The sequence below is a fragment of the Pelobates fuscus genome, chromosome 9 (assembly GCF_036172605.1).
Source record: "Pelobates fuscus isolate aPelFus1 chromosome 9, aPelFus1.pri, whole genome shotgun sequence".
Taxonomy (NCBI): Eukaryota; Metazoa; Chordata; class Amphibia; order Anura; family Pelobatidae; genus Pelobates; species Pelobates fuscus.
Window position 1 is genome coordinate 152,281,020 of NC_086325.1, and position 14,608 is coordinate 152,295,627.

Here is a 14,608-nt window from a genome sequence, read left to right on the forward strand (position 1 = left end):
GGACCATAGTGGAGGGAAAATAAGGGGTATAAATTAAAGGGCTCCAAAATTAATTGCCTCAGCTTGTGCCAGAAAAATCTGAAGGTTGGCTGTATTAAAATATTTGAGCTGCTGCTGTTCCCACCCACCCTCCCCCTTTTTTATTTCAGGAACCTATGTCGTGACCTTATTATGGGATATAAGTCGCCTCCTGGTCATCACAGGAGGGTGGATTTGGTTGAAGAGATATTTATGGCTCCTGGCTTTGGAGGGGGGGCGGAGCCTTGGAAAGTGGTTATGGTTAATATGTTGGTTTGGTTTAAAGTTATGGTTTTATTATTATTTATATGGTTTAATTGGAATTATGAAATCTGTAATAAAGGTTCACAACCATTCTCCAAGGTGTATTATAAAATAAAACATTTTGATTGAAAAAGTTTGCTTGTGTTTATTTATGTATCACTTTGATTGTAACATTCACACCTCATGTTCAGATCCCACTGTTACAGTGTGAACCAGAATTCATACATAATTTGCCTGACTGACTATACACTATAGCTTCCCGTTTATAAATGACTGCAGTTATACGCCACTCTCAGAGCGGATATGTTTGCTTTGAATGAAAGTGCCACTTACAAATAAGGGCTGCAAAGGTTTAAAGGTAAAACAATCACCATGGAAGCCAATAAAATGAGCAGGGCTGATCTGTTATTTGAAAAGATCCCTACAATTTTTAAATAGTGACTCGAACTGTTACTGTGTCACACACCTCCTGTTCCATTACACAGTTACATGGTAACAATTCTCAGTTTAGTTAACATCTCACTCTGCTCTGACATAAATGTGCATCCTTCTGTTTAAATGCATTTCACACACAGCATTGTCATGTGACACTTTCTCTGAACAAGTTGTCACACATCTCATTACATTCCTCTCTTATTGAGGAACCTAAACACTATGGCAGAAGGCTGATCGGGTCCTGCACAAACTGGATCTCACTGCTCATTGCAGTAACTTTGTAGTGGCCCCATGTATTCCTCTGTGGTTCTGCTCCTGGGATTACAATTACTGCTCTTAACTCCAACAGGTGAGCTCGCATGACATTACATCTGTCCTGTCTTTTAGTGGGGTTATTCATTAAGGTGTGAATTGTTGAAATTCAAAGAGAATTTCACATCTCAGGTCAAAATAACACATTTTATTAGAAAAAAAAAGTAATGTTTTCATTTTGACTACTTTGACCTAAAATGTGAAATGGACTTACATTTCACTTCCTGACAAGAAATATAACAACTTGAAATGGGAAGTTAATTAAATGAGGTATCAGGAAGTAGGGAATATCTACGGGGTGTTAAAAGAGTTATAATAACAGGAAGGCAAGCCAGTCTGAACTAGTTACATAGAATATTTGACAAGGAGAACTCCGCTCAATGTAACACCATAGAGCAGGGGTCCCCTGAAGGTAGGTCCCAAGGTGTTCTAGAACTACAACTTCCATGATGCTTTGCATGCGTTTAGAATGAACTGAAGCTGTAGTTTCAAAACAGCTAGGGATCTAGTTTTTGGCCACCCCTACCATAGAGGTAAACACTACTGAAAAAGGTTAATAGATTTACTGCCCAAGACTCGTACAGTATATCAGATAGAAATAAATGTTGCTGTATATAGTTATATTTATTATTTATGTTCCCAAGTGTCCACATCTTCATATCTTAGCAGATCTGATCTACCTCTATAAACCGTACCTGCAGAGACCTGGCTTTTTACTGTGTGTTTGTGGAAGGCGAGGAGGGGTGACTGACAACTGCACACCTGAAAACTGTAGCTGTTATCTGTTGCTCTGCTTGTTAACCTCTTCAGTGCTGGGAATGCAAGCAGCAACAGCACACTCCTCTCAGAAAGCAGCACCCCTCACTTGACATATGCATACTCCCTTTTTTGGCATTTGCTTAATTAACCCCATACACCCCCCCCCAAAATACTCAGACACCTTGTATTTGGAAAATTAATATCACAGCTTTACTGATATAAAAAGTATTAAAATTATAAGGTCATTGTCAACACAGTACATAATACACTATTAACCCCCATTCCTTTAACATAGCTACTCCGACAATGACCCACATAACAATTACCAACTAGAACATATAAATGAACATAAACCATTTCCACCGAGGGCAAGATACACCCTACACACAACAGGTTCAGAGCTACCAACGAGCTCGAACTTACCATTACCATTCCAAACTTAACTGTTCATTGCGATCTTAAACTAACATACCTATGATCAAATGACCTACCCCTCAAATTTTCTATCCATCCCCGCCGCTGTGACCATGTGGGAGCTATACACTGAAAAAAGGGAGGGAGGGTTGGCAAAAACAGGTAAGTGAGGATTAACAAGATGGCCCCTAATCTAAAATGGCCCCCTATATATATGCTTCCCTTACCCAAAAACCCACCCCCAATATCCACATAGCCAATCCACATATACCTTTGTTTTATGCCTGTTTCCTAGCAATGTCAAGGCCCATTCCCCTTAGCTGTGCTGCTCCATGGATACAATGTACTGAGTGTGAGTGATGCATTGAGGAGAGGAAGCTGAAGGAAGGGAGAGGAGCTAAACATTGATCTGAAAGTATCTGCTAGATCTGCTGATACATTTGTCTCTACCAGTCCCAGATGTCAATCAGACAAAAATAAAGGCTTTTGCATTGTTGGTATTCTTGCAATAAAATACCGGCCAGGTGTCAACCCTAATTACTTATGCAGTTACCAGATGCAAATATGATTTTTAGATGTTTTTATGCCTGTGATGCCCAGTTAATAAAGTCATTAACTTCATCTGAATTTCCTTTTTTGAGTGGGGGAGCAAGGTGCATCTTAGAAATCTGTGCCTGCAGGCCCGACGTGTAAATCCAGCCCTGGATACAGGTGCATACCTTATACACTGCAGGTACCCACTCTGCCTGTTAAAAGTCTTCTCTAGTGCTTTGATAAATGTTCCAAAGCAGCTAAGAGAAGCCAAGATACTTCCCAACTCTGTCGCCCCAAGAAGTGGGATGCCAGGGGGAGGGAGGTAAAGGGGGCGGCCAGTGATGCAATCATGTTACTAACTCCACTTAACCCCTTAACGCCGTTACGACGTTCCATGCCGTCCTGCATTAAATGGGCTTTAAAGCCGTTGCGGCGGCATGGTACGTCGTAACGGCTTTTAGCCCCAGGAGCAGAGGTGTACTCACCTCCGCCGCGATCCTCTTCTGGGGGGCTGCCTGACAGCCCAGGCAGCCCCCCTCTGGCAAATGAGGCCCCCGGGGGCCATGTGATCGCTCTCAAAGAGCGATCACATGGCCCCCTATAGCTGGCTATGGATCTGCCAGCAGGGGGACTGTTTGAAATATCAGACAGTCCCCCTGCTGGTAGATAGTGTAAAAAAAAAAAAATAATTAAACATGTTTAAAAATAAATTAAATGCATTTTTATATATATATAATATGTATATATATAATATATATACATATTATATATATGTAACGTCATACAAAGTGTATTTTAATATTAATATAAGTATATATATATTAATATTAAAATACACTTAGAATGACGTTACATATATATAATATGTATATATATTATATATATATTATAGATGTACATATATATTATATATAAATACGTATAATTAAAATAAGAAATAAATAAAATAATAAAATAAATAAATAAAATATTGAAACAAAATTTAATATAAATGATATATGCATATGTAATTTCATTCTAACTGTATTTTGTTATTAATATATATATATATCGGTAACAAAATACACTTAGAATGACATTCTATATATATCTATCTATATATAAAATACAAATAACCGCAAATATATATATATATAGATAAATACATATAATTTCATAAAAGATTACATTAGTATACACGTAGAATTTAAATACCTTTAAATGCATATATATTAAAATTCTACATGTATATTTAAATAATCTTTTAACGTAATTATGTGATTTGGTTAATTAAAATTTGATTGACATGCCTGACAACAAAGGGAGAAAGTACAGAGAATTTAATTCGCAAGCACTATATTTGACCCTGTAACTCTCAAAGACACCATAAAACCTGTACATAGGGGGTACTGTTTTACTCGGGAGACTTCGCTGAACTCAAATATTAGTGTTTCAAACTGGTAAATTGTATTACAGCGATGATATTTTAAGTAAAAGTGACGTTTTTTGAATTTTTTTTACAAGCGAACGGCACTTTTATGGTCTATATTATTGTTGTAATATGTTTTACTGTTTTAAAACACTAATATTTGTGTTTAGTGAAGTCTCCCGAGAATAACAGTACCCAGAACAGTAACATGTACAGGTTTTATGGTGTTTTGGAAAGTTAGAGAGTCACATATAAGGCTTGCATTTCATTTTTTTCACATTGAAATTTGTCAGATTGGTTATGTTGCCTTTGAGAGCGTATGGTAGCCCAGGAATGAGAATTACCCCCATGATGGCATACCATTTGCAAAAGTAGACAACCCGAGGTATTGCAAGTGGGGTATGTCCAGTCTTTCTTAGTAGCCACTTAGTCACAAACACTGGCCAAATATTCGTTTTTTGCTTTTTTCACACAAAAACAAATATGAACGCTAACTTTGGCCAGTGTTTGTGACTAAGTGGCTACTAAAAAAGACTAAACATGCCCCACTTTCAATACCTTGGCTTGTCTACTTTTTCAAATGCTATGCCATTATGGGGTAATTCTCATTCCTGGGCTACCACACCGTCTCAAAGGTAACATTACTAATCTGGAAAATTTCAATAAAAAACTGAAATGTTCTATATTTGACCCTGTAACTTTCCAAAACAGCATAAAACCTGTTAATGGGGGGGTACTACTACTTTTGTACTCGTGAGACATCGCTGATTACAAATATGTGCATTTTTGTGCAGTAAAACCGAACAGTGTTATGACATTCACAGTTAAAATGTCAGACGGAAATGCAAATTTAAAAAATATCTTATTTTCTCAATTTTTTTTTTTTTTTGTAAATCTTTATTTTTGCGTGCGGTGGAAAAAACAAACATGTTGGTAATTCCGCATAAGTGTGAACATGGCTCATAAAAATTTTCAACATGGTATATACTGGTGAGGAACAATTCGCACATTTTTTAAAATTTAGTGGGCTGAAATGTTGCATCGAGGGCCTTAACTGGTGAGAGTGTAGGGGAATATATACCCGTCTATGTGTGCCAGCGCGAGTACTTTGGAGACATCTAGCGTGTGGGGCGTGTAGCGTCCGGTATGCCTTTCCCTGTGTAGGTCAAATCCCACCCGATCCCTGATATCTGTGTAAGAATGATGCTCCATATGGGGTCCAGGGCTAGTGCCGCGTTTGGTGTGTGGGGCGCTGTGACGTTCCCCATAGTGGCTCCCTATGTGGTTTCGGTCTATTTCTGTTATACCTTCTTGTAGGAGCTGCATGGTTATCGCCTGGACCGGAGGTGCGCTGTGTGGCATGGCTATTTACAGTGATGAAGGTGGCTATGTGTAAGCGCGAGGTAACGAGTGTTCGAGTCTAGTAGATGTCTAGGTGAGTGGGAGGTGAGTAAAAGCCTCTGTGTGAGGTCATTAGAGTATCTATTATGTAGAGCTCCCTTGCTTGAAATGCCCTGTTACCCTAGGGCGGGGGGGGGGGGGGGTAGAGGGTCACCAGGGCCAGTTGGTGAAGCCTCCAACGGGTCATTATCTTATTGCAACTAAAAAGGAGGTGGACCAGAAATATAGAGGTCTGCAAACATTGCTAACTTTGTTATTGAGAGAGTTCAATAATAGTCCAAGGACCCGGCGCGGTATTTCAGGTCTTGGTGTCTCCACGGGGTCTTGTTGCTGCCGTTGTTGGCACCTCCACACTCCTGGGTCGGTGGCCTGGGTGCGGCGGTGAGGTTGTCGTCGGAGTTAGGAGTCCCAGTGTTGCCATTAGAGCAGGTCCTTCGGAGGGGTCCATGACCTTATAATGCTTGTTGTCTTTGGTAACCCACAGGGTTCCCGGAGTGGACCACTTGTAGGTGATGCCTGCTGCGTGGAGTGGTTTAGTAAGTAGTTGCATTTGCTTACGCCATAGTAGTGTGGCTCTGCTGAAGTCCTGGAAGAATGATAGTCGGCAACCCTCAAATTCCAGAGGTGTCTTTCCCTGTAGCGCTGCTAAGAGTCCTAGTTTGTCTGACATGGACTGGCACCGTAGTATGATGTCTCGTGGGGCTGCAGTAGGTGCTTGCGGGGATTTCGCAATTCTATATATTCCATCGAATAGGAAGGTTTTGGCTTGTCTGGCCGGGAGTAGTGCGGCTACGAGGCGTCTGATGAAATGTGGTAGTTCCTCCAACAGTACGGATTCCTGCACCCCCCTGATTTTGACGTTTTTGCGTCTCCCCCTGTCGTCCAGCAGGTTGACTTGTCTAGATAGGGTAGTCTGAGTGGTGTGCATTTTTTGTACTTTCTCCTCCAGCTCTTGTAGGCCCTGTTGTAAGGTCCCCACTACCGTTTCGGTGGCTTGTGTACGTGCTGTCACTGCAAGCACATCACCTTTCAGCGCTGCCAGGTCAGCCTCCCACATTTGCTTGAGGTTCTGCTGTAGGCCTGTCAGCATAGCCTGGATATCGCTCCTGGATGCTGGGGCATTTTCCTCTGTTACCCGTGAGTGAGCTGGGTGACAGGGAGTGAGTGGTGGGCTATCTGTTGGGTCTTCCTCCTCTGAGGGTGGTGGTGAAGCGTCTCGTTGAGACGTGGGCCGCGTTGCGCCTGGGGCCTGTAGCATCTGGCTTATGTCGCGCTGTGGCTTAGGGGTATGTGTGGGTAGCTTCTGAGATTTGCGCCCCATCTCACCTGTGTGTGGCAGGTTAAGGTACCAGTCGTCTAGGTCTGGTGCTCCCCAGGGCCAAACTCCTTCCCCTGAGTCTCTCTGCCGTCCGCCCGCGTGGTAGGCCTTGCCGCCTCGGCGTCGCGTTTTTGAGCCGGGCGTGTGGAAGAACGGCATCGGCAGTGTCGGCTGTCTGTCCCGGACTCAGACCGAGATTCTGCGACCCAGGTTGGTGTCGGATGCCCTCAGATCGGCCGGATTGTAGAAATCCGAGCGGGAGCTGCAGCAATGTGCGACCGCTCGGTTCCGTTGTCAGGCCCCGCCCCTTCTCAATTTTTTTTTAATTTTGTTCATAATAAATTATGTTCCATATTTGAATAGTTAATGATAGATTAAAGCCCTGTTTCTCCTGAACAAAATGATATATTATAAGTGTGCAGGGCCGGACTGGGTATGAAAACCAGCCCTGGAAAAAAATTACATACCAGCCCCATAGCATTGCGGAGTCATCAGAATTCAGCTTAACAGCCCATTAAAATGCGGACGGCATATAACGCCGTAACAGCGTTAAAGGGACACTATAGTCACCCAGACCATTTCAGCTCAATGAAGTGGCCTTGTGGTGGAATCTCGGTAAAAATAAATTTAGTAGGCCGAGATTACCACGTGGCATGTGTACGTGCATATGCTGACGTATCGATCAGTTGGTTGCACGAGGCAAGATACGATCAGTAGTGTACGGAGCATGTGCAAGAATACAGGATGTAGTATTCCCCTCCTCCATTGTGCTGGACAAGCCATGCGGTCAAGCAGGAAGTTAATTCTTACTTGTATTGATTGGTCAAGAGAATGTGCGGGTGGAGCTTAATATGGGAGGAGTTATGTGCCTATATAAGGAGCCTGCACTATTGTCCGGGGCTCAGAACTTGTTGTATTTTGGTGACATTAGTCCCTCTGAGTCCCGATCGGTGATCCAATAAAGAATCTCTTCCTTCCTGAAGAAACCTGTGTCCATCTCTCTGTGCTTCGCTTCCGTCAGTTTCTCCGGTATCATTTGGTGCATTGGCCGGGAAGCTCATCGTTCAACGGTAGCTGAGAGGCAGAGGCGTGAGACGGTCTATCTTTGCCCACGTTCTCTACGGCTGCACCCCTGAACTTCTGCGTGGACCTCCCTTCATCTCGGCGCCACTGGTCTGTTGTCCAGGAGATCATCGGCCTCTACGTAAGAAGTGCTGGGGTGTCCCCGTCGATGAGTGTGAACTCAGGTTCAGGAACGAGGAGGTAAGACAACTGCTGTTTTAGACGGCAGACCCACTAGGGGTATACCGATTGTGCGGTAGGCCCATAAGGGGTTATTTGTGTATGGAATCTGCCCCCTCTGTCGGAGGGAAGGAGCGAAGGCGCACCGCTCAATCGAACGCTCTTTAGTCAGACCGTTTTATTTGGTTAGTCAGGCGGGGTCCTGTGTAAATAGCCCTAGCCGGACACCGGTGTCTTGTCTAGACTAGCGTTCTAGGGTGTATATTACGTTCGCTAGGTCGGAGGGACCGGGAGACTAAGCGGCGCCTGTGTAAATTCGGTTCGCTAGCTCTCAACCTATCTTGGCTAAGTGGGAAGGCGTGTAAATTTGGAACCCACTAGATTTTTGATAGTAATCGACTAAGAGGCGCCTGTGTAAATTCGGTCCTCTAGCTCGCTATATGTGGTGCTTGGGCAGTGTGGCTAACCAAAACGGGTGTACATAGTTTTAGGTAGTCCATTCAAGGTACTGGCCAATAGTTTAGTTGGGAATTGTAAATGTGTTAAAGATTGTTAGTAAAGTGTATATCTTGTTAGATAGCGCGAGCTCAGCCGTCTAGCGAGAGTGTTAATAGTGTGTTGCTGTATTATAGTGCACGGTACCATAACCCTGTATATTTACTGACACTGTATATAAGTACTAATAATTGTCGTCCATTGCATGTTTAACACCATAACCACTAATAATTGTATTGTGACCTTAACTTGTGCTTTGACCTATGCTAACCGTACTGTAACCGCTATTTGTAAAAGACGATGTTACTGGGGTGTGTTATAGACGGGTAATTCGTATATAGAGAATTATAGCGTGGGTGACTGTATAGTTTCGCCAAAGGGCATAATATTGATTATCTAGTGACTGGTGTAACAGCTGTGTGTGTACGGGAATTCCCTGAGTGTTTATTGTGTTATTGTGTACGTTTCACTTGGTAACTGTACCACGTGGTGCTGTTGCCAGAGGAAACGGGTGTGACTGTTGAATAGTACGCGTGCATAGTATTCGTTGTCAACGACGTTCCATTGATAAGTATGGGCGCGTCGCAGTCAACGATTCCGGATCCCTTAGGTTGTATGGTGAAGAATTTTAAAAAGGGATTCAAAACTTGTGATTTTGGGGTTAAAATGTCTCCTGTACGTTTGGTCACTTTGTGTACTAGGGAGTGGCCTACTTTGGTTGCGGCATGGCCGCCACGTGGCAGTTTGGATCCAACTCTGGTACAGCGCTTACACGTGGCTGTATCGGGTAGGCCTGAACTTTACGGCCAGTTTCCTTATATTGATTGTTGGAGACAGGCCGTAAATGACTCGCCAAAATGGCTTCAGACATGCCACGAGGAGCAATGTCGCCTCATGGTAGCTAGGACTTGTTTGTCCACTAGGACTGGTGTTAGGCCCATTTTGGACACGCACCCTGAGTCCGAGATCCCTTTGCCGCCCCCTTACTTTCCGTTAAGAGGAAGTGAAGCAAATGCAGGAAGTCCTGCAACCCTTCCCTCATTGCCCTCATCCACTTCCGCTTCCTCCTCCAGTACAGAATCCACCTTCTCTCGTACTAAATCTCCCCTTCCGGAATCAGAGCCAACCCCCATTAGATCCGAATATCCTGATTTGGCGCCACTTCAGACTTCCGGTCAAGCTTCTTCTAGCTCGGCTCGAAGTGTTTTATTTACAACCTTTTCCCAAAACCAAGCTCCCATATCCTCATACCCTATTTCTCCCCGACTGGAACCCATAACTGACGCCCCTCCACGTAGCCCCATACAAACCCGACAACTGACCGGTACCCAACAATTAAAACATTATCAGATGCCTCTTCGTCTGAATCCTGGGCCAGCCTATATCGATGCCGCAGGCCAAATGGCACATGCTGACCCAGTCTTCGTATATGTCCCGTTCACGACAACCGATCTCTTAAATTGGAAGACCCACAATTCCTCGTATACTGAGAAACCACAAGCTATGACTGATCTGTTCACCTCAATAGTACAGACACATAACCCGACATGGGCTGATTGCCAGCAGTTATTAATGACTTTGTTTAACAATGAGGAAAGGACAAGAATTAATCAAGCGGCCATTAAAGCGCTAGAGGATAAAGCCCGTACTTTAAACCAAGCCAATCCATCAGCATGGGCCGCAACACATTATCCCAACACCGATCCCGATTGGAATGTAAATGGTGCTGATATGGTTCAACTCAGAGCCTATAGAGACGCTATAATTGCTGGCATGAAAGCCGGAGGAAAGAAAGCCATTAATATGTCGAAGACAGTTGAGGTGATTCAGAAAAGTGATGAAGCGCCCAGTGTCTTTTATGACCGATTATTGGAGGCATACCGCTTGTATACCCCCTTTAATCCGGAAGACGCAGATAATTCCCGAATGGTGAACTCCGCCTTTGTCAGCCAAGCTTACGGAGATATTAAGCGCAAGCTACAGAAGTTAGAAGGGTTTGCAGGTATGTCCATCACCCAACTAATGGAGGTAGCGAATAAAGTATATATGAATAGGGAAACAGAAAGTAAGAAAGAGGAAGAGCGCAAGATGCGTAGAAAGGCAGATATGTTAGCGGTAGCGATCGCAGGTGTAGATAGACGGGGCCCAGATAGAGGCGATAGTAGATGGAGTAGGGAGCCTTTGAGTAGGAATCAGTGCGCGTATTGCAAGGAAGAAGGGCATTGGAGGAACGAATGTCCACAAAGAGAGCAGTACGAGAGAGACCAACCTAGGGCAGGTTACGGAAACTTTAGAGGCAGAGCGAGAGGTAGAGGAGGCCCCGGAGGGAGTAATGGTAATAGAGGGAGCAATGGGAACAGAGGAAGTGTTAGGGAAGATAGGTATTTCCCAGCAGCGCAAAGGTCCCGCGATAGAGAAGGCAGGGACTTTGTAGGATTGGCTGACACGGTCATGGAGGACTATTGATACCGACCGGGCTCCATCCCCCTTGGTCGAGCGGAGCCTATGGTCGATGTATCAATAGGGGGAAAAAGGAGTGCGTTCATGATCGACACTGGTGCTGAACATTCAGTGGTGACTAATCTAGTTGCTCCTCCATCTGGAAGGACTATTACTGTAATAGGAGCAACTGGAAGAAGTGCTGAAAAACCGGTTCTTAAAAGTCGACTCTGAACATTGGGAGGCCACGTAGTAAAACATCAATTCCTTTATATGCCTGAATGTCCAGTCCAATTGCTGGGACGTGATATGCTATCAAAATTACAAGCGCAGATTACGTTCCTACCAAATGGAACAACATCCTTAAAGTTTAATGGACCTTCAGGTATTATGACATTATCCGTACCAAAGGAAGAAGAGTGGCGACTTTATACAGCGTTGACTAGCCAAAACCCTAGGAGTGATGAGTCCTTATTCAACATACCAGGAGTTTGGGCAGAGAACAACCCACCAGGACTGGCCCGCAATATTCCACCTATTAAAATTGAATTAAAACTTGGGGTTTATCCAGTAAGCCTAAGACAATACCACATCCCGCAGAAGGCTAAGAAGAACATCCAATCTTATCTGGATAAGTTCATACGGTATGGTATCCTAAAATTCTGTACTTCCCCCTGGAACACCCCATTGCTGCCTGTTCAAAAGCCCGGTACAGATGAGTATCGACCTGTGCAGGACTTGAGAGCAGTCAATGATGCGGTTGTTAGTATACATCCAGTTGTACCCAATCCATATAACCTGCTTGCTTTAATTCCGGGCGGGGCTACTTACTTTACAGTCTTAGACCTCAAAGATGCCTTCTTTTGCCTCCGAATTGCCGCAGAAAGTCAATGTATTTTCGCTTTCCAATGGGAGAACGCTGTAACGGGCTCAAAACGCCAAATGACCTGGACAAGACTGCCCCAAGGGTTTAAAAATTCACCTACCCTATTTGGTTCAGCTCTAAGTCAAGATCTACTGGATTTCGAGTCCATCCCAGGAGAGTGTGTATTGTTACAGTATGTAGATGACTTGTTGATAGCAGCAGTTACAAAAGAAATCTGTCAGCAAGCAACGCACGATCTACTACACATTCTCTGGAAGGCAGGATACAAGGTGTCTAGAAAGAAGGCTCAGTTGTGTTTGCCAACTGTCAAATATCTGGGATTCCATATCTCTGAAGGTCAAAGAATTATGGGGCCAGAGAGAAAAGAAGCTGTGTGCCAAATACCGATACCCAAGAATAGAAGACAAGTGCGAGAATTCTTGGGGGCAGCAGGCTTCTGTAGGATATGGATTCCCAGCTACGCGATACTGGCAAAACCTCTGTATGCAGCTATCAAAGGTACAGAGCACGACCCCTTCTTATGGACTCAAGAACAGCAAACGGCATTTGAAGATGTGAAGAAGGCTTTGATGAGTGCCCCAGCATTAGGTCTACCTGATCACACACGACCATTCTACCTGTATGTACATGAGCAAAGAAGAATGGCTGTGGGAGTATTGACACAGTACTTGGGATCATGGCAAAGACCTGTTGCCTACATGTCTAAGCAATTGGATGCAGTGGCCAGCGGACTTCCACCTTGTCTAAGAGCCGTAGCTGCAGCCGCCCTGCTAGTAGCTGAAGCCGATAAACTCACTCTGGGTCAAGAACTTTATGTACGAGTCCCACATGCAGTACAGACGTTGTTGGATTACAAAGGAAATCATTGGTTTAGTAATAGCCGTATGACCAAGTATCAAGCAATGTTGTGTGAAAACCCAAGAGTGCATTTAGAGACTGTAAACACCTTAAATCCAGCTACCCTTTTGCCACAACCTACTGAAAGTCAACATGATTGTTTGGAAGTAATGGATGAAGTATTCTCAAGTAGACCAGATCTTCGTGATTTTCCCATCCAGAACCCCGATGTTCAATATTATACCGACGGCAGTAGTTATGTGAAAGAAGGGATCCGCTATGCAGGGTATGCAGTAACAACAATAGACAAGGTGATAGAAGCTCGGCCACTGGCGAAAGGAACATCAGCACAAAAGGCAGAATTGATAGCACTGACACGAGCGTTACAATTGGCTGAAGGTTTAAGAGTGAACATCTACACGGACTCCAAATATGCATTTTTAACCACTCATGCCCACGGAGCTTTGTATAAAGAAAGAGGATTACTGAATTCAGAAGGCAAAGAAATCAAGTACGCAGCTGAAATCCTACAACTATTGGAAGCAGTGTGGGAGCCGAAAGAAGTCGGTATCATACATTGTCGAGCGCATCTGAGAGGAGATGGTGATGTAACCAAAGGAAATCGGATGGCAGATAGTGCAGCTAAGCGTGCTGCTGAATCAGGAAGACAGGAATATGTGGGGCATATAGCTGCTCTTATACCAACTCCACTGTCCCAATGGACTCCAGTTTATACAGCTCAAGAAGAGGAGTGGTTAAAGACTGAACCAGGAAAGTATTTGGAGAACAAGTGGTATCTGCTAGAAGATGGAAGAATAGTCATACCAGCATCACTAGCGGTAGAAATTGTCCAAAATTATCACAACGGGACACATTCTGGGAGAGACAGCACAGAAGAATCTCTCAGAAAACATTTCTACATACCAAGATTGTCCAACTTGACTCAGGCCATTGTACGAAGATGTGTAACGTGTGCTAAAAATAATGCAAGACAAGGACCAGTAAAGCCACCAGGAGTCCAGTTTATAGGGGGACTCCCCATGTCCGATTTACAAATTGACTTTACAGTGATGCCTAAATCGGGTGGACATCGTTACCTGCTGGTAATTGTGTGCACCTATTCAGGCTGGGTAGAAGCATGTCCTACTCCTACAGAGAAAGCAGGAGAAGTTGTGAGATTCCTGCTACGAGAAATAATACCCCGATATGGACTACCCTGTTCTATAGGATCGGACAATGGTCCAGCTTTTGTTCATCAGTGCCTACAACAACTGACTCATATGCTTGGTATAAAGTGGAGGCTTCATACGGCATATAGACCCCAGAGTTCTGGTAAGGTAGAGAGAATGAATAGAACTATTAAGAATCAGTTGGCTAAAATGTGTCAGGAAACCCAACTTAAGTGGAACGTTCTCTTACCCATAGCTTTATTGCGAATCCGCAGTACCCCTACCAGAAGGATGGGCCTCTCTCCTTTTGAAATCATGTATGGGCGACCACCTCCCATACTTGGTAACTTAAGGGGGGACTTGAGTCAGTTGGGAGAAGGAATTACCCGGCAGCAGGTTGTAGAGTTGGGTAAGACTATGGAGGAGGTACAGAAATGGGTACAAGATAGATTACCTGTGAATATTTATCCCCCAGTTCATAGTTATCATCCAGGAGATCAAGTGTGGATTAAAGAGTGGAATAATGTACCGTTAGGGCCCAAGTGGAGAGGTCCTTATGTTGTTCTTTTGTCTACCCCTACAGCGATAAAAGTAGCCGAAGTGACTCTGTGGATACATCACTCCAGGGTTAAACCAGCAGCAGTCGATTCTTGGCAAGTTACAGCAGATCCAGAGAA

The 14,608-nt window shown here is 44.0% G+C and overlaps 1 protein-coding gene across 1 annotated transcript in view; it reads left to right on the top strand.

The window, feature by feature from the left end:
- Window positions 1-933: 933 nt before the first annotated feature.
- Window positions 934-14,608, top strand: part of LOC134573201 (uncharacterized) — a 159,920-nt gene continuing 146,245 nt past the window's right edge. The window contains exon 1 of the mRNA XM_063432782.1: window positions 934-1,066. Coding sequence (XP_063288852.1) covers window positions 1,009-1,066 — 58 coding nt within the window. The 5' untranslated portion in view covers window positions 934-1,008. The remainder of the gene's footprint in view (window positions 1,067-14,608) is intronic.